The 26,643-nt window shown below is 32.6% G+C and overlaps 1 protein-coding gene across 3 annotated transcripts in view; it reads left to right on the forward strand.

The window, feature by feature from the left end:
- LOC149800628 (coiled-coil domain-containing protein 87-like) overlaps nt 1-26,643 on the forward strand; it is a 136,902-nt gene that overhangs the window by 30,022 nt on the left and 80,237 nt on the right. For 2 of the 3 annotated variants that reach the window (XM_089954623.1, XM_089954625.1), the window contains exons 7-13: nt 3,938-4,034; nt 4,469-4,550; nt 10,402-10,540; nt 13,501-13,572; nt 15,485-15,575; nt 20,192-20,243; nt 21,976-21,999. In XM_089954623.1, coding sequence (XP_089810749.1) covers nt 3,938-4,034; nt 4,469-4,550; nt 10,402-10,540; nt 13,501-13,572; nt 15,485-15,575; nt 20,192-20,243; nt 21,976-21,999 — 557 coding nt within the window. The remainder of the gene's footprint in view (nt 1-3,937; nt 4,035-4,468; nt 4,551-10,401; nt 10,541-13,500; nt 13,573-15,484; nt 15,576-20,191; nt 20,244-21,975; nt 22,000-26,643) is intronic. The other variant, XM_089954624.1, reaches the window with a different exon arrangement.

The raw sequence follows: 26,643 nt of genomic DNA on the forward strand, positions 1-26,643 counted from the left end.
AATGTCATACTTAGACCACCTATCGAAGGACCCTGAAAATGTCATACTTAGACCACCTATTGAAGGATCCTGAAAATGTCATACTTAGACCACCTATTGAAGGATCCTGAAAATGTCATACTTAGACCAGCTATTGAAGGATCCTGAAAATGTCATACTTAGACCACCTATTGAAGGATCCTGAAAATGTCATACTTATACCGCATCTCTAATGAAGAAGTGTGCATTAGAACCCAAAGTGCCATTAGGCCTTAGGAAAGTCTGCTCACCACCATAAAGAAACACAAACAAAGATGGTATTATCATGTCTCAGGCTCATCAGGACTGTTAAAGATAGTCCTACAAGACATAGCAAGAGGAGAGAGAAAATGAGGCAGACAGCAGAAGTGATGGGAAAATAAAATGAAAGCATAGACAGGCACTGACATTGCAAACTCCTGAAGAGCCATGGAGAACAGGGCGAAATGGAGAGAGATTGTTGCAAAGTAATGAATTAAATGAACATATTTCTTCAAAACTTGGCACAGAAGAGTGCTTCAAAATCCCTAAAATAAGCCTTGAATTTCATTTTAAATGAATTAGACCAACTTAATGTCACAAGAGCAACAGGTCTAAATGATATATGTGCTAAATTCATATAACTCTCATCTCAAGTGGTTGCACCTTCACTAGCATATATCTTCTATCTAAGTATCTCCACAGGTTTTTTTTCAAACCGGCTAAAACTGGCAAATGTAACTCCAATGCATAAGAAGGGAGATTTTTCTGATATGAATAACTATTGACCTATATCAGCTTTATCATCACTTTCAAAGATATTACAAAGACATATTTGTAATGAATTAAAAGATATGGACAATTACAGATTATGGAGAAACAGAGTCAAGTCAGTGATTCAAAAGGCAAAGAAAACGTATTATTCCACTGAAATATCAGATAGTATTACAAAAAAGAATCCTAGAAAACTCTGGAAAACCTGCAATGACTTGAGAGGCAAATCTGTCAATAAGCTGCCATTTACATGTATTAGTGATGAAAGGCAAATCTGTCAATAACCTGCCATTTACATGTATTAGTGATGAAAGGCAAATCTGTCAATAACCTGCCATATACATGTATTAGTGATGAAAGGCAAATCTGTCAATAACATGCCATTTACATGTATTAGTGATGAAAGGCAAATCTGTCAATAACCTACCATTTACATGTATTAGTGATGAGAGGCAAATCTGTCAATAACCTGCCATATACATGTATTAGTGATGAAAGGCAAATCTGTCAATAACCTGCCATATACATGTATTAGTGATGAAAGGCAAATCTGTCAATAACCTGCCATATACATGTATTAGTGATGAAAGGCAAATCTGTCAATAGCATGCCATTTACATGTATTAGTGATGAAAGGCAAATCTGTCAATAACCTACCATTTACATGTATTAGTGATAAAAGGCAAATCTGTCAATAACCTGCCATATACATGTATTAGTGATGAGAGGCAATTCTGTCAATAACATGCCATTTACATATATTAGTGATACAAATGGTGGTATTAAGCAAGAACCTCTTGAAATTGCAAATGCACTCAATGATTACTTTGTGAATATAAATGAAAAACATGCGGATTTTACAACTCCTTGAAGATTCTCTCGTGATAAATTAAATGAACATATTTCTTCAAAACAGAAGAGTGCTTCAAAATCCCTAAATTAAGCCTTGAATTCATTTTAAATGAATTAGACCAACTTTTATCTTCAATCTAAGTATTTCCAAAAGTATTTTTCCAAACAGGCTAAAATTGGCAAAAGTAACTCCAATATATAAGAACGGAAATCTTTCTGATATGAATAACTATAGACCTATGTCAGTTTTATCATCACTTTCAAAGATATTAGAAAGACTTGTTTGTAATGAATTTAGAAACTACCTGAAATCATTTAATTTGATACATTCATGACGATCAGGCTTCCTTGAATGACATTCATGTCAGACTACACTAACTAGAATGGTGGATGATTGGATAACACCAATAGATCTAGACAACCTTGTAGGCACTGTGCTTCTTGACGTTTCAAAGGCTTTTGACCTTGTAAATCACAAAATCCTGCAGGAAAAGCTCAGCATATATCAAGTTAACCATGAAAGTGTAACTTGGTTTCATTCCTATCTTGAATTCAGACAAGTTTCTATTTTAAATAAACTTTCAGTTTAGAAACTGATAAAGTCAGGTGCTTCACAAGGATCAGTTCTTGGACCATTGCTCTTTCTGCTGTACATCGATGATTTACCATATCACATAGAACTATCCACCACCAACGTGTTCACAGATGATACAACATTATATAACATTGGATCAACAAGCCATGAGATTAGAACTAAATTTAAAAAAAATTTGGTAAAAATAAATAACTGGTGTGAACACAATGGTATGAAGATAAATGCAGCCAAATCAAAAGCTATGATCACAGGTAGTCGAACAAGAGTAAAAGCTGAGAAAAATTATTTCAAAGTTACGATAAAAAGAATGGATGTACAACAGTCTGAAAACGAAAAACTACTCAGGAAAGATTACTGAAATTACTTAAAAGAGCAGCGATTTATTCTTGATGGTGATTGAGATACACCATCAACAATCTTTTTAAACCCTAAAGTGGCTTCCATTTCAACAGAGAACTCAATTTCAGAAGGGTTTACTAGTCTGTAAATCCTGACATGGTTTGGCTCCTGATTATCTTAAATGTAATTTTAAATTTATTAAAAATGTACATATGTATGAACTAAGAACAAGTTATATTCACCTAAACCCGATTCAGAGTTTTATAAGATGCATTTTGCTTTTCCTGAAAAAAAAACTGTGGAATTCCATAACACCTTATATGATGTCAGCTGACAAATGCCAAGCTTTTAAAAAACTTCTTAGTCAGCATCTACAGGAATAATCATTTGAATGATTTTTTTTATTTAGTACTACTACTTTTTACAACATTGTTATCATGTACTCACCTTTAATGTTTTACACATGTTCACTACTACTATTTGTATGAATCCTGTATGTACTCATCCTTGAAGCCTTGTACATATTTTATTGTAGCAGTAGATCAGTTGTGAAGTTTTTAACAGCATCTGTTGTCTAAAGACACCTTATCTTGTAAAAATTGTGCATTATATATACATATTTGAAGAAATGTTGTTGTAGAAGGCCTCATCTAAGATTGGTCAGTAGACCAAATCAGCTTTTTCTTTAAATAAAGTCATTATTATTTTTATTGTTATTATTATTATTATTATTATTATAAACTCATCAGTACCCCTTTATCCAGCCATGCTATGGAGAAATTAAATGAAAAATGATGGTGTTATTTGTCTCTTCATGTAAGTGTATATGGTTATAGAGTGGGATCTTTCTGGTTCCCATGATGTGACCAGTGAGCATGTCCATTACCCTGGGCCTGTGTTGGATGGACATATCAATTTATCTCCTTATGCCTATTAAATGTATATAAAGTTATAAGATAGTGATCTTAACAGTTTCCAAGTTATAAACCCATGAACATGTCTCTTACTACAGGGTCTCTATTGGATGTATATCATATTTTGTCTCCCCTTGTTTTTCAAACTTATGAATGAGTATAGGGTGGAAATCACAATTTAAAAATGAAGACCTAGGGATGTAATCAGAGAATCCATTTTGTGTTACATCTCTGCCTTTCAAAATGAGACCAGCTTTCAGATATCCACCATATTGTTCTGCATAGCATATCCCAAATGTTCAAATCTGTGTTTTCAGCCATGTAGGAGGTACACTTTACTAACATATAGACGGACAAATAGATTGACATGATGACATCAATCCCATCCTTTTTCAGAAAGCAAGGGAATAGTATTGTCTTATACTTTCATTATAAAAGTAATATAGTTCCTTCAATTCCATTTCAGACTCCTGAAGAAAACAGAGAATTAAACAGAAGGATTTCAGTCCATATTGTCACAGTTTGTGAACAACTTTTCCAGCATTATTTGAAGAAGGCACAGGGTATCTTTCTTTGTAGCCTTAGATTTTTTATGCTATCTCATTGAAACTCCATGTTTCATTTATTTAATAACATATTTTTACAGAAACTTTAAAGATTAAAATATTTGACACTAAATATTTTCCGCAAGATTTAGTTCTGTTCCCACACAAATGCAGTGTGACATTTTAAACCAGAAGAGATTTGAAATTTTGTAACATTCATTGTAGAGAAGAAAATAGTTGGGTTGTACTTGTCAGATTTATGACAGATCTAACATTTAAAGTTGATTTATCTCTTCTATAAAATCTATAAAAAGTGTCAGATTTAGAATTCACAATTCTTTTTTTATATGTACCATTGAATTTATTTTTTGTTACTTATCCTATTGAAATGAATGTATTGCAAGATAAAAATCATTGATATGACAAATAGTTATCATTAATTTATTTTTCAGTCCTGAACAGGAGAGGAATTTTCAGTGGCCCAGCAAATATGAGTAGACTTAAAGCCCAGCTAGCTTTGGATGCCAACAAATTGTAAGTAAAAGGACAGCATAAGCAACTTTCAATATTCAGTCTGTTAGCACTTACAAGTATGTGTCTGTGCTGTTCAGCCTTTCAGTATTCAGTCTATTAGCACTGACAAGGATGTATCTATAATGTTGACAGAACTGGATGGAGGCTGCAAATGTTTTTAATTTCTTAAAGATTCAAACATCTATCACATTGAAATTTGGCTGCCCAACAGTACTTATGTAATGCATGCGTTTCTCCATGAGCCACATTTAATCAGAACAGTCCACAATTAAAGACAGTCCATTAACTCCGCAGGAGGAGTTACTATTTCATGTTCATCATCCACCCAAGTCTCCCCAACAACATAGAGACATTGGGTCACATAGTACTGCCTGCCATTGAAGAGATCTTGACAAAGACCTCTTTTACGTCCTTGTTGATGGACATGAGTTTGATACAGAAAATGCCAATGTGGTATACATTTCACCCATCAGTTAAGGTGGCAGAGGAGGAAGAGATTTATTCTTTCAATAAAGCATTAAACAAGATTTACTGTGTCTGACCTTTGTCCCAGACATTCAGTTTCTTGTCACTCTAAAATCCTTTCCAGTTTGGGAAAACTTTATGGGGCAAACACAATCAGACCTCTTGTTGCTTCCTTACCCAGTTATGATTGAGGAACTCTCTCAAAGGTTTATCAAGGGCCAAGATTTTACTTGACAACATAGGGGTTGGTCTGTCTTTTCCTCTTTGTTGCATCTCTTGGTGGCTGCTAATAGCTACAAGGTTCATACCCCTTCCTAGCCCATAAACTGGCCACCTTGGATGCTGGCACAAGCTGAGATTCCTACAGGAACCCAGGTTTGCCTTCCAAAGAAATCTTTCTTCTCCTTAGAGCAAAAGGTCACTAGTAATGATTGCCTTGCATGCTCATCTCTTTTCAGCAGCCTCATTGAGCCTGCTGAAAGAAAAATCTGTCACCAATGGCTTTTCATTGTTTGTTGGAAGCAGTGGCAAAAACATCTTGGCATACAATGTCCTTGTCCATAACCATGTCAATAGAGCTTGTCCACTTTTGCAGAGATGTAACACTGGATCCTTCCAATGTCTTACAAGAGCACAGCAAGAACCTTCTGAGGGCTGAGCCCCTGGAGGCAGAGACTCTTCAGAGGGCTTATCCCCTCTATGGCTACTCAGGATTAAGAGACCAACATCACTAGTCCTTTTGGATCCTGACTGCCCTCAGGGTCTTTAAGCTAAATTTCTTAAAGCTGCACAGCCACAGTTAAAGCAACAACCCCATTTCAGGGCTCCCCTTCATCAGTCAGACCCTCAATGGGTTCACCACAAAAGCTGAGGAAAGAAGTTTGCAGGCCCTTCCCCTTTCCTAAACCCAAGTGTGGACAGCACTTGGGACTCGCTCGCTCTCCTGTAAGGCATACCTCAACTGTTGGTTCCCACTGGCCCCACACTAAACCTCTTGTCAGAGGCACTTAAAGGAAGAGGTTCACTTTCTTCTTCAGAAGTTTGCATCAGAGAGGTGTTAAATGCAAAATCTAATACTCAAAGATTTTCCTGGTTCCTGTGAAAGGGAAAAGTCACATCTAATTATCAACCTTTTGATCCTAACCAGATATCTGCTGGAGGAATGATTTTAGATGGAGACCTCATTCATGTATGCCATAAGACCTAATGTTTTGGTGGTCTCCATTGATCTTCAGGATATGTACCTTCACATCTCTATCTTTCCTCCACACAGGAAGTACCTGCAGTTTTGCTTGGATGGAGATCTCTTACAGTTTTGAGCTCTGTCATTTGGCCTAATCTCTTAACCCAGAGCTTTTACTAGAGTCATGGGAGTAGATGCAGACAATTTAAGATCACTATAGTTTTTTTCATAAATCCCTGTTTGTTTGTACCCCTCTACTGATTTCAATAAAGAAAATCTTTAATGTGATAAAAATGCACAGAACATAGTCATTTCATTCATTGATTTATAATTTCTAATCTGACTGTGACCAGGGTGGCCCTAACATGGTTATCATCTTCACAATTCATGCTTAACAAAGTTTCCATACTTCAAACATGATTTTGGTCTTCCATAAAAAGCTGAACAAATTTTAAAGGTGGTTTTGAGGGGCAGTGCCCCCAATCCGGGGTACAGTGGGTCTTTGGCATTTTACACTCATAAAAAACTGCTCCTGGTGCAACTTATTATCATAAAATAAACCAAAATAATCATCTGAAAAACTAATAAACTTACAAAAAAATGATCAACTTGACTCTTCAATAATTTCACAATATTTATTATAACATGAATTCGTTCTCCAATACTATTGATGCTGAAGTTATTTCGTGTGCATATCAGTGTTTACATCATAATTAAGTCATAATAATTTTTCAGTGTTTGCAGCAAATATGTTATACTTCTCTCTTTTCATCACAAATCTGTAAAATAAATACCCAAGTACATCAACTGTATACAAATAATTCCATACATTCACTTGTCTTTTTCTCCAATGGACACAACCTGTTGATATGCCAGTTGAGCTCTTTTTGTGGCTTTGGCAAATATTTCTTTAGCCTTCCTTTTTGTCACCACTAACCTTTTTTGCTCAGTTTGTAAGTTTTTAGTTTCCTTCTCAAATAGAGCCTTTTTCCTTTCAAGCTGGTGCTTGTATTGGCAACATGCAGTGCACATATTTTGACAGATGGCTACATCTGTTCTCTCGTGCAAGAAATCTTTCTTCTGATGTAATTAATTGCACTTTTTCCAGATGCCTTCTGAGCTTGAATTTTTCCATATGCAGCTTTTTTTGTAAGTGCTGTACCAAACTCTTCCAACCGCAATTACCTTAATTCAGGTCTTTCTTGCAGAGGTCACAAAATGCCAGTCCTCTAGCGTTCAGTTTTCTTATAAACAGACCAACTAAATTTCCGTCAACTTTTCACTCCAGCCATTCCTATTTCCATACATTTTTTAAACCTTTATCTAACTTTTTGTGTCATGGTCTCTCTCAACAACTCGGGATGCCATATTTTGTAAGCATGCTTCTTCTTTCCATTGCCATCAGTTTCCATTACACAAAGATTCATTGGATGAATTTAAACCTTTGACCAATCAGAATACTCTTTACAAGAGTTGTGTGCTAACTAATATATGAAACAAATGATTTACAAGGGTCATTGCAGAATGGGGCCGGAAAAAACATTTTTTTAAAACCAGATCAGAGATGATATAAAAAACGGACTACATCAAGAAAGATCTGATTCAAGTCAGGAGAAAAGCAAAATTCTGCTTTAAAATGGAGAAAAATCATGTCTGATACTAACATGGTTCTAAATTATATACACCTTTCAAGATGATCCCGGGGCCCCGAGTGGCCGAGTGGTCTAAAGCGCTCTTCGTTACGGATCACTGCCATCTCACCTCTGTCTGCGGCGGTTCGAGTCTAGGATTCAGCCAATGTGGGTATGTGAGAAAGCTTGCCAGTAGCTTCTCGTGGGTCGGTGGTTCTTTCCGGCGTTTTCCCGGGTTCTTCCTCCACCATTAATACTGGCCGCCATGTATAGCCTATCGCGTGCTAAAAAATGGCGTTAAACCCCACAACAACAACAACAAGATGATCCCAAAGATTCTATAAAAAGCTAGGCATGCTACTGCTCAGCTTATTTTGATTGCCCCTATGTGGCCCCAGTGATTGTGGTTCAGCGAGCTAAGTATTACATCATTAAATTAGTTTTAACATTGCCTCTCCCAACCTACAATTTCATTAGTGCGTAGGAGATTGTTATATTGTGTTGTTGATATGGTTTTGTGTATGCATATGCATGAAAAACTAGGAAATCTCAGCACAGGCAACCATGGGTGATGAAGGAACATAGCGGATTATTGCCTGTTGCTTGCAGCGATGCATCAGTATTTGGTAATAATATATACTGCGTAGTTGGGTAGGTAGTCAGGTATGAATAGCTGGATGGATTTTTATGTGAGGCAGAGAGGAATGAAGAAGAGAGAGAGAGAAAGAGTGAGAGCGGGCAGTCTGGAATTACTGTTAATAATTTGTAAATTGCAAGTTGGTCAACAAATGGCAATTTTACAGCTTTCTTGAAGGATTTGCTTTTAAACTGCTGTCAGATGAGTGATTTTGTCATTCTTTAAAAATGCTTCCAGATTGTGATTTTGCCTTTCTTTAAAAATAATGCCAGATTGTGATTTTGCCTTTCTTTAAAAATGATACCAGATTGTGATTTTGCCTTTCTTTAAAAATAATACCAGATTGTGATTTTGCCTCTCTTTAAAAATGCTGCCATATTGTGATTTTGCCTTTCTTCAAAAATGATGCCATATTGTGATTTTGCCTTTCTTTAAAAATACTGCTAGATGAGTGATTCTGCATTTCTTTAAAAATACTGCTAGATAAGTGATTTTGCCTTTTTTTATGGCAGATGATGATGCATGACCCACGTTCACATGGTTCACATAAGCCACATGGATATAAAATGCAGTTCAAAAATGTCCACTTACAATATACCATGGCACATATACCAGCACTGTCCCTAGCAGTATATCTGTTAAACTACACTCTTAATTTGCAGTAATATTTAGGTAATAAACACAACAATTAAACTACACTCTTAATTTGAAGTAATATTTAGGTAATAAACACAACAATTAAACTACACTCTTAATTTGAAGTAATATTTAGGTAATAAACACAACAATTAAACTACACTCTTAATTTGAAGTAATATTTAGGTAATAAACACAACAATTAAACTACACTCTTAATTTGCAGTAATATTTAGGTAATAAACACAACAATTAAACTACACTCTTAATCTGAAGTATTATTTAGGTAATAAACACAACAATTAAACTACACTCTTAATTTAAAGTAATATTTAGGTAATAAACACAACAATTAAACTACACTCTTAATTTGAAGTAATATTTAGGTAATAAACACAACAATTAAACTACACTCTTAATTTGAAGTAATATTTAGGTAATAAACACAACAATTAAACTACACTCTTAATCTGAAATATTATTTAGGTAATAAACACAACATGCCAAAATAACATATGATATCCAACTTTGTTGGCAAAGTTAATAACTTGGATAAGCTAGACTTGGTACTTCAGTCTATGACAAAAACAATGATGACAGAATACATCCATGTTCAACTGCAAGAAGGGATTCTCTGGTTGCACTGCACATGCTATGATATATTCTTAGTTTTGCTATTCTATTGAGACAGTCCCTAAATTGAAAACTACACTCTGAACTGGCTGCCAGCACTGCACATGCTATGATGTATTCTTAGTTTTGCTATTCTTTTGAGACCGTCCCTAAATTGAAAACTACCCTCTGAACTGGCTACTGTTTTAGAAAAATTGAATCCATGGAAATCTTGGTATAGTTGAATTATTTTATATGATGGTTTATTCCAGTTATGGATATGATTTCTTATAGTGGTCTTTGTATTCAAAAATGCTAAAATTGATCGTTTGTACAGTTTTGTCTAAACTGAAATTATGGTTTTTGACACTAATAGAAGAAAATGCTGATTTAACTCATTTTGCATGTTCTGTAGGAAAAACTCCTGGTTTTTATTGCATTCAGTTCCAGATAATAGGTAAATTTTGATAATAGGTAAATTTTAATAATAGGTAAATTTTGATAATAGGTAAATTTCCTTTGAAGAAAAAATGGGTAAATATTAAACCATAGACTAAAAACTCTTCAAATAAATGCATTAGGGTATGTTTGAAATTGAAATTTAGCACAGTATATATATATATATATATATATATATATGATTATGATACTTTTTAGGTAATTGGAATATCACTGCTGTATTTTCAGTTTGAACATACTGACCATCAGACGCTATATTGTAGCAGATATCAGGGGAAGTAAGGAACGAGAATCAGAGTCTGAAGACTTTATCTACACCCCCCAGAAACCTGAATCTGCTGTCCCCAAGTTATCATACAAAGGGCTAGTAAGTACTTCTGAAGAAATATACTAATATTGTTAAAAAAAGTCAAGTTATCCTGAGTTTACAGGTGCTTGATATTGCCAGAGTCTATCTTATGTCCACTGCATCAAGCTACTAAGAGTATATTAATACCACTAGATGACTGACCAGTCCATCACAAGTTAACATTCTAGTAAATTTTGGAACCTACAGGCTCCATTTAGATAGAACAGACAAAGTTTTGATCTAATTTTTGTCCATACTTATGTTCTGAACAAACCAGTTTGGCTTAGACTATTACAGTTTGGCTTAGACTATTACAGTTTGGCTTAGACCACTACAGTTTGGCTTAGACTATTTTGGTACCTACTCAGGGCTTAATACTAGATATTTAGTCTGAACCTAATTGTATTTTTAGATTGCTTGATGTAATAAATTTTTAGTAAATTGAGCATAGCAAACTATTTTGTCCAAACCTAACTGTATATATATAAGAGGCCCATTTACAGCCTTGTTACTAGCAGCAACCGAGGTCAAGGACACAAAGCATTAACCACTTTGGGACTCAGACAAATTGCCACTCTTTGCACCCAATCCTGACTGAGTCCACTAAGTCAAATGCTAGGTCAGGCTACCTTCACATTAAAATTACAGGGCAACAATTCAATAGATATTTACACCAATCTCTGAAACTGCATGTTCATTCAAGGGAAATTTACTGTAATTTCTTTAATATTTAAACTGTCCAAGTTTGCAGAAAAAAAGTTAACTTTACACACATATATATATTTATAGTGTAACATTGGCATATTTAGTCTAACATTGCCACATATAATAAAGCATTGCCATATATAATATAAGATTGCCATATATAATATAACATTGATGTACTGTGTATAATACAACATTGCCATGTATAAATATTACATTCTTTCTTAAATATCCCTGTTAATGATATCATATCACAATAAGTTCACAAACTGCAGATAAATAATAATCTCAAAGAGATACAAATATGATTTAAATATGAATTTAGCCTCAAACCCAAAACTGCTTTATCCATAACTTACAACTGGAGACAAAATGTTATAGTAATTGTTATATAGAGACCTTATACACTTGATTTAAATTTGGCAGGATGTGAAGCAATTCTTCATTCTTAATTCCCATGGACTGCTATACAGTTTCATTAGTCAGGCAATCATTCTTCATTCTAAATTCCCATGGCCTGCTATACATTTCATTTGTCAGGTAATCATTGTTCATTCTTAATTCCCATGGACTGCTATACAGTTTCATTAGTCAGGTAATCATTGTTCATTCTAAATTCCCATGCACTGCTATGCATTTCATTAATCGGGCAATCATTCTTCATTCTAAATTCCCATGGACTGCTATACATTTCATTAGTCAGGCAATCATTCTTCATTCTAAATTCCCATGGACTGCTATACATTTCATTAGTCAGGCAATCATTCTTCATTCTAAATTCCCATGCACTGCTATGCATTTCATTAATCAGGCAATCATTCTTCATTCTAAATTCCCATGGACTGCTATACATTTCATTAGTCAGGCAATCATTCTTCATTCTAAATTCCCATGGCCTGCTATACATTTCATTTGTCAGGCAATCATTGTTCATTCTAAATTCCCATGGACTGCTATACATTTCATTAGTCAGGCAATCATTGTTCATTCTAAATTCCCATGAACTAATATGCATTTCATTAGTCAGGCAATCATTGTTCATTCTAAATTCCCATGGACTGCTATACATTTCATTAGTCAGGCAATCATTGTTCATTCTAAATTCCCATGGATTGCTATACATTTTCATTAGTCAGGAAATCATTGTTCATTCTAAATTCCCATGGACTGCTATACATTTTCATTAGTCAGGAAATCATTGTTCATTCTAAATTTCCATGGACTGCTATACATTTCATTAGTCAGGTAATCATTGTTCATTCTAAATTCTCATGGACTGCTATACAGTTTCATTATCATCTACAAGGCTATAATAACATAAGTTATACCTAAAGTGTCAAACTGATCTGACTCTAGGGCAGTATGGTTCATTCACCTCAAATTTTCAACACAACTTGGAAATGATATGCTAAAGCTTTTGAAGCATAATTTTAAAGATGGTATGTTTATATGCTTATAAGCTGGGTTTATTATCTTGGCTTTTTATGGTTTGTCATTAAGAATGTATGTTGTAAACAGGCTTAAATCATGAACAGCAGCCTAGACAGTAAAATAAGGACAATACTAAGGAAAAACGGACTTAAAATGAAGCAGTTTGCAGAGTGCTTGTTTATTTACAAAAGGAAATGATTATTAGTGTCTGTAATGGAAATGTTACTAATATCAGGATAGTCAGCAAGCTATTATGCCATGACTGTCACGAATTAAAAATTTACTCCCTGTGACCAACTTTTTCAAAGAGTCTTAAAAAAGTAAGACATGATTTAATGCAGGGGTCTCAAACTCAAACCACCCTGAGGGCCTGCATAAGGGCATTTTTGATGACCCAAGGGCTGCACCACCTTTATTATCTCTCATCTCTTCAGTCATTTTGTGGGCTTCAGGATACAGTTTGACGGACCACATGCAACCCATCAGCTGCATGTTTGAGACCCCATATTTAATGGCATATTTGTCACTTGAAATAGGGAAAAGTTACATTTTATATAACTTTAGAGATGATATTAGATAGATTATAATGAATGTACAAACATTAATGTTTAATTTGATTAATGATGTAAATTCATTTATTTATTTGGCTATAAAGTTTAGTTATTTTGCTGTGCATAAATTCTTGAATAAGGAGCTCCTATTGAATTGACAGAACAATCATTGTTCATTAGGCCTTTAAATTTACTGTTTGTAGCAACCTTTGTACCTGTAAAATTTGGTATTCTAAAATAAAATTGAATTGACAGTATATAACTTAAAGTGTGATGCTGTTTCTCCTTCAGATTGAAGCAAGTCGACCAAAATCCAGGGTGAAGAGATTTAGATACCAATCTCCAGAGCAGGAAGCTAAAAAAGTATTATTTACATAATTTGCAAAAGCATACAATTTCTCTGTGAATGTAGTAAAGAAAATAAGTTTTCACAAATATTTTCATGGTAAAGACTGCAAATGAACATTTGATCATTAAGTTGCATAAAATTAGAAATGTTTCACATTTGCCAAATATATTCATAAAACTAGATGAAACTATCATACAATATTCCCTCATAGATAAGTCACATTTTTGCAATTTTTTATTGTTACAATGTTAGAACTTAACATTGAATTGGCAATATATCACCAGCATTGTGTTAACATGCAGTCGAATTCCATCCATCTGTCCATTAAAGTGTTCCTTGGCCAATAACTTCATAATGATTGGAACAAATTTTATGAAATTTTTCCTGAATTTATATGATGACTTGACAATGCATGTCACATGTCATGATCAGATTCCCTACCTCAAGGTCAAGGTCACAGAAAACAGGTAATTTTATGACTTACATTCTTATCTAGAATATAAATTTTGACCCACGGAAGATAATTTAAAGCTTGGCCCAAATATGTGTCATGGCTAGGTAATGTGTTGTGTGCTACAGTCACATCCCAGCTTTCAAGGTCAAGGTCACATCAAGGAAAAATATAATTTTGACTTGTTTACTTGTCTGGAATATAACTTTTGTACCACTGATGATGGTGGCCTCGAGTGGCTGAGTGGTCTAAAGCGCTCTCCATTATGGATCACTGCCATCTCACCTCTTTCTGCGTGGGTTTTGAGTCTCGGATTTGGCCAATGTGGGTATGTGAGAAAGCATGCCAGTAGCTTCTCGTGGGTTGGTGGTTCTTTCCGGGGTTTTCCCAGGTTCTTCCTCCACCATTAATACTGGCCGCCATGTATAGCTTATCGTGTGCTGAAAAATGGCGTTAAACCCTACAACAACAACAACAACCACTGAAGATATTTTAATGAAACTTTATCACTTGTATATTATATATAGATGGGGTGTAGCATGCTATTACCATAAGCTCAACATCAAGGTGAAGGTCATGGTGAAGGATTTGTAACTCTTGCTTGTACCATTGAATGGAGTATAACTTTTTAAGCACTGAAGAAATTTTAATGAAAGTTTTACATTTTATACATAAAGACTAGACAGTATATCACATACCATAGCCATACCCCTGCGTCTAGGTCAAGGTCAATGCAAGAAAAAATATAAGTCAATGATGTCAATTCTTTTCTGCCTGTGACTTTTGAGTCAGTAATATTTCATTAAACTATTATATATCTTGACTTTACATTTTTTGCATATTCAGTCTTACCCCCTGCCTTTAAGGTCAAGGTCACAATCAAGGACAATTTACATCAGTGGAATGTTTCCTTATCCAGGCTATCATCTTTTAATCCCTGTATATGTTTTGATGAAATTTTGCCAGGTCAGCTTGCTATCGTACAGTAATCAAGTCATTCAAGGTCATCTGTAATAAAAAAGACAAAATATGGACTCAACATATGCAGTGTGCAGTTCTCTTTTTTGTTGCAATAAAATATCAAAGAAACTGAATTACATTTGTGCTATCAGTTTGACAGTTGTTTAGACTACACTATAATCAGTGCTTTTCGGGTAGTAGTGTCATTCCAATTATAAATTAACAAGAATGCTGAATACTATGATTACAGGCACAAATGTCCTGATATATTGGCCAAAAAGCTTCTCTGAGACTAAATTAAATTTTGAGACGATGAATTATTGTTATTGATCAGAGGCTTATTGCATACAATCACCATTAGTAATTATATAATTACACTTTCCTTTTATCCAGCTGTGCATGAACTTAAATAGTATCATGATATAGACATATCATTCTCCCATATTTGTTACAGATGTTATTATGATATGGCGTTTATGTACATTGAATTATAGCATTTGTATTTTGTCTCATAGATTTCCAGCAACATGCCAACTTTGGATACCAGCAAGTTAATGAGTTTAATTGCTCATCTACCAGAGCGCCCATTAGAGACACCCTCAGAAGGTATGTTATGTGGTGTATTATTTTTATTGTTGTTAGTGATAATGTTATTCTTGATGTTATTGTGTATGCTTGTCTTTTTCTCAAGATGATATGGATAAGGATGATCATGATGTCAGTGCCTTTTCAAGCTTATGCATTTGTATAATACTCAGTACGAATAATATGAAGAATAATACTCAGTAATATTAATAGGAAGAATAATGATCAATAATATCAGGAATAATACTCAATAATTTGAAGAATACTATTCACATATATGAAGAATAATACTCAATAATATGAAGAATACTGCTCACTAATATGAAGAATAATCCTAAATAATATGAAGAATACTACTCACTAATATGAAGAATACTACTCACTAATATGAAGAATAATACACAATAATATGAAGAGTACTACTCACTAATATGAAGAATAATACTCAATAATATGAAGAATAATACTCAATAATATGAAGAATACTGCTTACTAATATGAAAAATAATACTCAATACTATGAAGAATACTGCTCACTAATATGAAGAATACTACACAATAATATGAAGGGTACTACTCACTAATATGAATAATAATAATAATATGAAGAATACTACTCACTAATATGAAGAATAATACAATAATATGAAGAGTACTGCTCACTAATATGAAGAATAATACTCAATAATATGAAAAATACTGCTCACTAATATGAAAAATAATACTCAATACTATGAAGAATACTGCTCACTAATATGAACAATAATATGAAGAACAATACTCCATAATATGAAGAATAATTTTCAATAAAATGAAGAATACTACTCACTAATAAGAAGAATAATACTCAATAATATGAAGAATAATACTCAATAATATTAATAGGAAGTATAATACTCAATAATATGAAGAATAATACTCAACAATATGAAGAATAATGCTCAATATTATGAAGAATACTGCTCAATTAAATGAAGAATACTATTCACTAATATGAAGAATAATACTCAATAATATGAAGAATAATACTCATTAATATTAATAGGAAGAATAATACTCAATAATATGAAGAATAATGCTCAATAATATGAAGAATAATACTCAATAATATTAATTGGAAGAATAATACTTAATAATATGAAGAATAATGCTCAATAATTTGAAGAATACTACTCAATTAAATGAAGAATACTACTCACTAATAAGAATAATAATACTCAATAATATGAAGAATACTGCTCAATAATATGAAGAATAATACTTTGATATTAATATGAAGATTAATGCTCAATAATATGAAGATTAATGCTCAATAATATGAAGAATAATACAATAATATAAAGAACAAGGCACAGTGATAATAATATGAAGATTAATGCTTAATAATATGAAGAATAATACACAATAATATGAAGAATAACACAATAATATGAAGAATAATAGACAATAATATGAAGAATAATACACAATAATATGAAGAATGACACTCAATAGTATCAAGAATAATAGACAATAATAGGAAGAATAATGATCAATAATATGAAGAGTAATACTCAATAATATGAAGAATACTACTCACTAATATGAAGAATAATACTCAATAATATGAAGAATAATACTCAATAATATGAAGAATAATACTCAATATTATTAATTGGAAGAATAATACTCAATAATATGAAGAATACTGCTCAATAATACGAAGAATACTGCTCATTAATATGAAGAATACTGCTCAATAATATGAAGAATAATACTCATTAATATTAATAGGAAGAATAATACTCAATGATATGAAGAATAATGCTTAATAATATGAAGAATAATACTCATTGATAGGAAGAATAATAGACAATAATAGGAAGAATTATACAATAATATAAGAACAATGCAGAATGATAATAATAGGAAGAATAATACTCAATAATATTAATATGAATATGAAGAGTAATACTAAGTATTATCACATAGTTGGTACACTTTACATATAGCATGTGTAGTTTCATATTTTTGAAATGACAGGTTAAACATCATTTTATATGATTCTGATTGGTCCAGATAAGCCAATGAAATTCTTATGCAGTATTCTCTTTACTAATTGACTGCAATCATGAGAAAATTTAATTACCCTGCCTGCTGGAACTTTATTGTTTTTACTATTATTACTAACAGTTTTGGATACCATTTTTCTGTTCAAAGGGAATTATGGAAAAAAGGTGATGTCTATCTGAATAGGGTGCATTTCCCCCCCCCCACACACACACACATGGGCTTGTTATGCCATGTTTAAATTATCATTTGCTGAAAGATAGCATTAAACCCCAAACAACAACAACAGCAACAAATAAACTATAGGAAATGGTCAGTTGATACCGTGCATGTGGAAAGGGGTGGGTGATATACCTGTAACGTTGAATAGACCCAATATACAAGAGTGGTTTAAAGGTTAGGTTACAGGAGTAAACTCACCTCTGTTCACAGAAGGATGTGGACATTAACTGGTCTCCGAACTGACAGACTGTTATCCAAACACAGCATGTTTACACTGTAAACTAGCTCTTATGAAGTGTTGCATTTCTGAATTTGTCTGTGTCTGATATAGTCTACTGTTCCAAATTGAATAATGCAGATATCTGGTCACAAATACATTAAAGTCTGGAATATCTGTATCCATAATCATCATTTCATATATTCAGCAATTTGAATGTTTAGAAGTGAAACTGACAGTGACACACTCTCACTGTTAAACATTTCTCTAACCAAATTAAAACTATTTGATACAATACTGAACTTATACATCCTGTGTTGTAAAAGTATGTTGTTTGAATCAAATATTCTATTAATTTGGAAGGATAGTTGCTCTTTGAATTATAATTGTTGAAATAAAACTAATAAAATTTACTAGTTGTAGAACAGCACAGATAATTCCAGGAACTATATTTTATGTGCAGTGACTGAAAGGTGCAGCAATAGAGTCAGAATGAAGGAAATTATTTCTTCTTCTTTCATTCCTATTTCTATTAAAATAAAAACTTTCTGATAAAGAGAATCTCAAATGGGTAATAATTTAATATTACATTGATGAAACTTGTTGAATAACTTCAACATTAAATCATTATCCACATGATATCATATGTATATTAATATGAACATCAATACTCAATAATATTAATAGGAAGAATACTACTCAATAATATTAACAGGAAGAATAATACTCAATAAAATTAATAGGAAGAATAAGACTCAATACTATTAATATGAAGAATAATGCTTATTAATATTAATATGAAGAGTAATACTCAGCTATATTTAAAGGAAGAATAGTACTCAGTAATATATAAATAGGAAGAATAATACTCAATTATACTAATAGAAAGAATAATGCTCAATAATATTAATATGAATAATGCTCAATAATATTAATAGGAAGAATAATATTCAATAATATTAATAGAAAGAATAATAATAATATTAATATAGAAAGAATAATACTCTATAATTATTATATGAAGAATGATACTCAGTAATAGTAATATGAAGAATAATACTCAGTAATATTAATAGGAAGATTAGTACTCTATAATATTAATAAGAAGAATAATACTCAATAATATTAATAGAAAGAATAATACTCAATAATATTAATATGAAGATTAATACACAATATTAAAGAATAGAAAGAATACTGCTCAATAATTTTAAGATGAAGAACAATACTCAATAATATTAATAGGAAGAATAATGTTCATTAATATTAATAGGAAGAACAATACTCAGTAATATTAATAGAAAGAATAATACTCAATAATATTAATGGGAAGAGTAATACTCAATAATATTAATAGGAAGAATAATACTCAATAATATTAATAGGAAGAATACTGCTCAAAAATATTAATATGAGGAACAATATTCAATAATAGTGTTAGGAAAAATAATGCTTAATAATATTAATATGAAGAATAATACTCAGTAATATTAATAGGAAGAATAATATTCAATAATATTAATAGAAAGAATAATACTCAATAATATGGATATAGAAAGAATAATACTCTATAATATTTATATGAAGAATGATACTCAATAATAGTAATATGAAGAATAATAGTAATATTAATATGAAGATTAGTACTCTATAATTTTAATAGGAAGAATAATAATCAATAATATTAATAGAAAGAATAATACTCAATAATATTAATATAGAAAGAATAATACTCTATAATATTTATATGACAATAATGATAATAATAGAAAGAATAATACTCAGTAATAGTATTAGGATGATTAATACACAATATTATTAATAGAAAGAATAATACTCAATAATAGTATTAGGAACTTTAATACACAATATTATTAATAGAAAGAATAATGCTCAATAATATTAATCGGAAGAATAATACTCAATAATATTAATAAGAATAATAATACTCAGTATATTAATATGAAGTACAATACTCAATGAGAATAATATGAAGAATGTGTTAGACAGACCCAACTATATATATCTGCATTTTTTAATTCTGTCCTTCTTAGTGACAGCTGGTTTCCTTCTAATTGTAAAGGTGGCAATGATTTCCATGTAATTGTTACCCAAAAATGTTTATTATTTAAAATATTTTTTTTCTCAGAATCTGAGGGTACACCATCAAGAAGTTCTGGGAGGGACTCTAAAGAGATGAGGTAAGTTATAATTAATAGGTTCTGTCATGAGTCGATGCTCTCAAAATAAGTAACAGAAAAGAGTGAAGAAAACAAGCTTTGTAAAATTTAACAAATAATTTTTTTCCCTAGAGTACATAAAATAAAAATAAGAAACAAAAATTACAGTATTGCTAATTAAATCCAGATTGTAATACAAGAATTAAAAAAACCACAAGTCCTATCAATGAAAAGTTCTAAGTGAATCACAGTTCAAATCCCAATGAAAATCCAAGATGGAAGGCAATCATGTATGCAATAGTCAGCAGTGTACTGATGTGTCAACAGTCTCTTGTTGAATCACAGAAACTATTATCCAGCTTTTGAATTCCATATAAATTCCAGTAAATATCTTTGTTGTCCAAGAATTAATTTAAGCACTTTTGTATTTCCAGGGAAAACAATCACTTGAATTCAATAAGTTGAAGAAAATAAAAATTCAGCCCTAAACTGGACACAACATAAAACAACTTGACTTCTCAAATGTTAAGGCATGACTGACAGAATTCTTTTCATAACATCAGTTATAAGACTAACTAAAATGCAAAACAGGTTCCAGATGGGGGTCAATAGTTCATTCTCCTGGAAAAAATAGAAGTTTGTTTATGAATTAACATGTGCTTCATGTCACGTAGTCCAGGTATGACCTTGACTCAACTAAATGTTTTTTACTCTGAGAAAGAATTTTTTAAAAATTAAAAGTTGTCTACTAAAACAGTCAATGATTTTAAGATCAGCAACTAGATACAATGTTTCTGTTATTAGGTATTTACACCAATTAAATAAATTAAAAAATTCAATCAAGTCAAACAGAACTGAACTTAATTCTATAAAAAAATCCAGTCCAGTAAACAATATTACATTACAATAACATGTAATGGAATAAAAAATATTTTAAAACTAACAGACAGACAATTAATTTAATATACATAACAAGTACTAACCACAGCTTGCACAAATTCTCTTTGTACAATACAATTTTTTACCTGCATTAATTATAGATTTGCTCCAGAAATAGATGGCAATTTATCAAGCATATTCCATTATTATTTTGATGCAAAGGCTTTCTTTATGAAGTGATAATGTATATATGCATGTACAGCAAGTTTTTTCTCTTGTCAGTAGTTGCTTAATTATGTAATTCATTATATCTTTATACATAAATAGGAAATTCGCATTTGTCTTTTTTTCTTGTCCTTACAGTATCTGGCTTTCCTTTGATGAAATTAGCTATGTGCAGCATCAAATGATTATGCTTGTCTTTGATCCTCATTTATTTAGAATCTAAAATCTAAGAATAATTCCAAAGCTGAAATTAATATTTAAATTGTAAAGCTGTTATTTTATCAGAGTTTAAATTTTATTTCATGTAATTTTTTAACAGAATGAAAATTACTTGCATTCCTATTTCTTTGTTATCTTTTAATTCCAAAATCTGAAAAATATACCTTTAAACACTGCAGTATTTAGAGAAAGTAAAGAAGTAGCTACACATACCAGTATGAGAAAGAAGTACAAGATTAACTTCTGTGGGATTTTTTCTTCTCTTTTTGTAGAGAGCAACAATGTTCTTGACCCAAACAAAATCAACATACTTCATTCCTTATAGTTAATATGCATAGTGTATATTAAAACTTGTCCCGATATTTTTGTAAAGTTCGTAAAAATTGCATTTATTACCCAAGAATTATCCATAACCACTTATGTTATAAAGGCCCCAGTTTGAAAAGAAGGTTGGGTAAGTAGTGATATGATGAAGTTTTAATAGATGCTATTCTGTTTTACCTTTTCAAGCTATCCGATCTGAAACAGCAGCTGTTTATTCTTTTTCTGATTAATTCTCATATATTCATGCTGTAAATGCTTTGATTTTCTCTTACATATCCATTTCGACTTAATGCTTAAAATGAAGTCTCTCTGCTGAAGGATTGGCGAGGTTGAATGATTATTGTGCATTTATCTAATTTTTTTGTCATTGATAGATAGCATTTGGTCATGTCTTGACAACTATTCCATATTGTTAACATATTCTAAGGTCAAAATATATAATGATTACTTCTCAACTCCTCTTCATAACCATCTCTCCTTTCATTCTGCTTGGGTTATGGGGCTTTCTGAGCATTAACTGTGATTTTATTAACCACAGATGTAAATGACTAAAGCATGCTATATAAGAGCTTTGATTTTTGTTCTTCAAATATTTGTAAATTTGCAAATGAAATTATGTGTTAGGTTGCCAGTTACAAACAAGAATAAACATAAAAAATATAGCAATTTAGGTTAAATAAGTGAAGCAATTTCACTGGACCCAAAAGGTGATGTGGTAAAACATTTGCTTTGCTAGTCCCAGGTTTACTCCAGTTGTTTGTACATCAGCAAGGACAGGTGGTTGCCCATCCAAGTTTGATGGTATTTCTCATGGTTCTCCAGTTTGCTCCAAAGCTAAGATCAACCCCCGCCAACATCTGATCCATCAAGGGAGCCTAAAATAAATATTTAAAACTTTTCCTTTTATGTCCTCACTGCTTAAAATTGGAGCATTTTTCAATCTGGTCCAGCCCATATGTCCTGAGAGCCTTGTTTGCAGGAGTGTACAACACTGAGAAATGAAATTTGTCTGACATAATTTTGTGTATGTGTAGATGACCTGATTAGAATTTCATGCCATTACAGCAAGTTGATAGTATGTAGTACTCTTTTAACAATACCCTTTAGTCAACCCTAGTTAGAGTAGGTCAGTCCATACTCTGCAGTCAACCCTAGTTACAGTAGGTCAGTCCATACTCTGCAGTCAATCCTAGTTACAGTAGGTCAGTTCATACTCTGCAGTCAATACTAGTTACATCATGTTACTCCATATTATGCAGTTTGTACTCAGCAGTTGATCCTAGTTACAGTAGATCAGTCCATACTCTGCAGTAAACCCTAGTTACAGATGGCCAGTCCAAACTCTGCAGTCAATCCTAGTTACAGATGGTCAGTCCATACTTGGCAGTCAATACTAGTTACAGCAGGTCAGTCCATACTCTACAGTAAACCCTAGTTACAGATGGTCAGTCCATACTCTGCAGTTGATCCTAGTTACAGTAGGTCAGTCCATACTCTGCAGTCAACCCTAGTTACAGATGGTCAGTCCATACTTGGCAGTCAATACTAGTTACAGCAGGTCAGTCCATACTCTACAGTAAACCCTAGTTACATTAAGTCAGTCCATACTCTGCAGTTGATCCTAGTTACAGTAGGTCAGTCCATACTCTGCAGTCAATCCTAGTTACAGTAGGTCAGTCCATACTCTGCAGTCAACCCTAGTTACATTAAGTCAGTCCATACTCTGCAGTCAATCCTAGTTACAGTAGGTCAGTCCATACTCTGCAGTTGATCCTAGTTACAGTAGGTCAGTCCATACTCTACAGTCAACCCTAGTTACAGATGGTCAGTCCATACTTGGCAGTCAATACTAGTTACAGCAGGTCAGTCCATACTCTACAGTAAACCCTAGTTACAGATGGTCAGTCCATACTCTGCAGTTGATCCTAGTTACAGTAGGTCAGTCCATACTCTGCAGTCAATCCTAGTTACAGTAGGTCAGTCCATACTCTGCAGTCAACCCTAGTTACATTAAGTCAGTCCATACTCTGCAGTCAATCCTAGTTACAGTAGGTCAGTCCATACTCTGCAGTTGATCCTAGTTACAGTAGGTCAGTCCATACTCTGCAGTCAATCCTAGTTACAGTAGGTCAGTCCATACTCTGCAGTCAATCCTAGTTACAGTAGGTCAGTCCATACTCTGCAGTCAACCCTAGTTACATTAAGTCAGTCCATACTCTGCAGTCAACCCTAGTTACATTGTCATTCCATACTCTGCAGGGTATGTCATTCCATAATTTTTGTTAAGAAAAAGACAAAGAGGATTTTCTCCCATTCTTGCCTGAAGTGTTTACTCTCTGCGGCACATAAGAACTGTATCGAATGATTAGTTTATTCTGCACAGATATCACACTTGACAGTAAACAGAATATTAGTCATTGACAATAAGGCAGTCACTATTTTTGAACCAGGTCACTCTTCATTAAACAACCTATTGGGAACAAATCATACTAGAAAAGCACATTTGTAATTTACATACATATATTGGTCAAAAGAATTCATGAAAAATATACATATTCAAGATATGCTCCATATTTGATCTTTATTTTAAAAATTGATACGGTTGGACAAAGGAAAATGAGTAGGCACATATATATTCATGTATGTATATAACATGATTTGAAAATATTTTATACTTTTTAAACTTATTAACATGCTTAGATTTTTTTTGCACATTTGTAAAAAAAAATTGAAGCTAAATGACTTGATTTGGACAGATGAAATTATTTGTGCATGTTTGTATCATTCTGTGGATGATCTATTATATTTTTTAATCTTTGTTGGAATTGGACTTCTGGGTCTGCACTGGAGGCACATGTTTTACAAATACAAAAAATAAGTTTTATAAACTTTATATAAAATTAGTAAAGTTTACTTTTTCCCCAGGAACTAAACATATTTTGTTTCGATAGTGGGTCTTCTCATCAACAATTCCCAAAACTAAATGTGTAATATAATCAACTCATCCTTTTACAAATTTAGGATTTCTTTCCCAAATGAAGATCTTTATATTTTAGTCTCAGCCATATTGCAGAGTATAATCTTGACATATTTTTAGCCTTTTTATTACTTGTTAAAATTGTTTTGCATTTTTTAAGCTGCTATATTGATGTGTTGCTTCCTATAATGTCCTAGCTTTTTCAGTCCATGTGCTTCATTCATGTATGAGTTATGTATTGCTGAAGGTTTCTCTTCTCCAAATGTATTCCCTTGTGTGGTACAAATCAACATGATATTTAAATGAGTGGCAAAACCATGAGTTGCATTTTATTCTTTTTCTTACCACTAGATGAAATTTATTTGCATAGATTAAACTCACTCTTCAGCACAAACCCCACCCCACCCCACCCCATTTTCATAATTCACTTCATTTTCATAGGCTGATCATATAAATATGAATCTTAAGAGAGCAGTAGAATCGAGATGACCTAATCTGTAATGGTAAATTACATTTTTCACATTTTCTAAACTAATTGCTGATATCTGACAAAAAACCAAGTTTGATTCAGCATTGCATCACAGCAGGTTTATTATTTTGTCAAAGAAGTAAAGGGAAAGAACTTCATTGAGATTCAAATGGAATTGAGTCAGATTTCTTCAGCAAAAATTAATTTCTATGTCTGAAATGTAATGCGGTTTCTGTTTATTTGTTCTAGCTCACAAAGCGTTCATTTTATTTGCTGCAGATATAACTTCTATAGGCACACAGTCAAGCATAACAATGGCATCCTGCCCAACAAGTCCACTCCGTCACTCTGACGTTGTCGAAACCATTCCGTCATCACTCGGTCATGCTCAGTACTCTTACCAGCTTTCATAGTTTTTCTGTTCAGTCGCTTCTTGGAATCACTGTCTGAATAGAATTTCAATATTTTGTCCCTGCACTTCTGTATATCATAAACAGTTGATGAACCAATACCATATATCACACAGCTTTTGCATGGAAACACCACGGTTCAGTTTTTTCAACAGTTCTTCTTTATCTTGTATCGATATTGACTGGTGTATATGCTTGACACTACCACTGACACTTGCATCTTTCTCAGAAGCCATTGCTAGGGTTAAATGTAAGTAAAATAAGCTAAGAATTACACAAAACACAAGTATCACTACCAACAACTGCAGTGTAAACAATCCAAGTGAATGTGTGCCCAGTAAACTAATTTGGCAGTGCTGGGAATTTCAAGTGCCCTCTACTAATTTTGTCAGGATTAAAAGAGGTGCCGGACATCTGTTGCTGGAAAATTGGTGGCTTACCTGTACATTAAACAATCATGATAATGTAATAATAAAAATAATATAAATAATATTCATTGCATGGCATTTGTTCAAAATGAATTTTAAAAGGTAAACGTGTACAGCAATGACTTGTTTGAAACAGTCAGTTGTGCCTTCTCCTATGAGTGACTGCTGTTAATGGTTTGACTACATATATTTGTTTCAACTTCATATTTATCATAGAGTGTGTAATAGAGATGAAAAGAATAACCATGCTAGTTGTGTTGTGGGCTATTAGCTTTGCCTCCCATAATAATAATAATAATAATAATAATAATGACCTTATTTAAAGAGGGTAACACAATTAGCTAAAAACTAATCTACCTTGAGGCCCTCATACAAAGGAATTTATTTATTTAAGCTGCATCTCTGAAGCCACTGAATATATTGGGTTTGGAAGAAGGAAATAGAGTGGGCATTTCTAATCTCAGCTGGAATACTATTCCAGAGCAGAGTT

This window comes from Sinohyriopsis cumingii, chromosome 4 (assembly GCF_028554795.1).
Source record: "Sinohyriopsis cumingii isolate HCF-2022 chromosome 4, ASM2855479v2, whole genome shotgun sequence".
Classification (NCBI taxonomy): Eukaryota; Metazoa; Mollusca; class Bivalvia; order Unionida; family Unionidae; genus Sinohyriopsis; species Sinohyriopsis cumingii.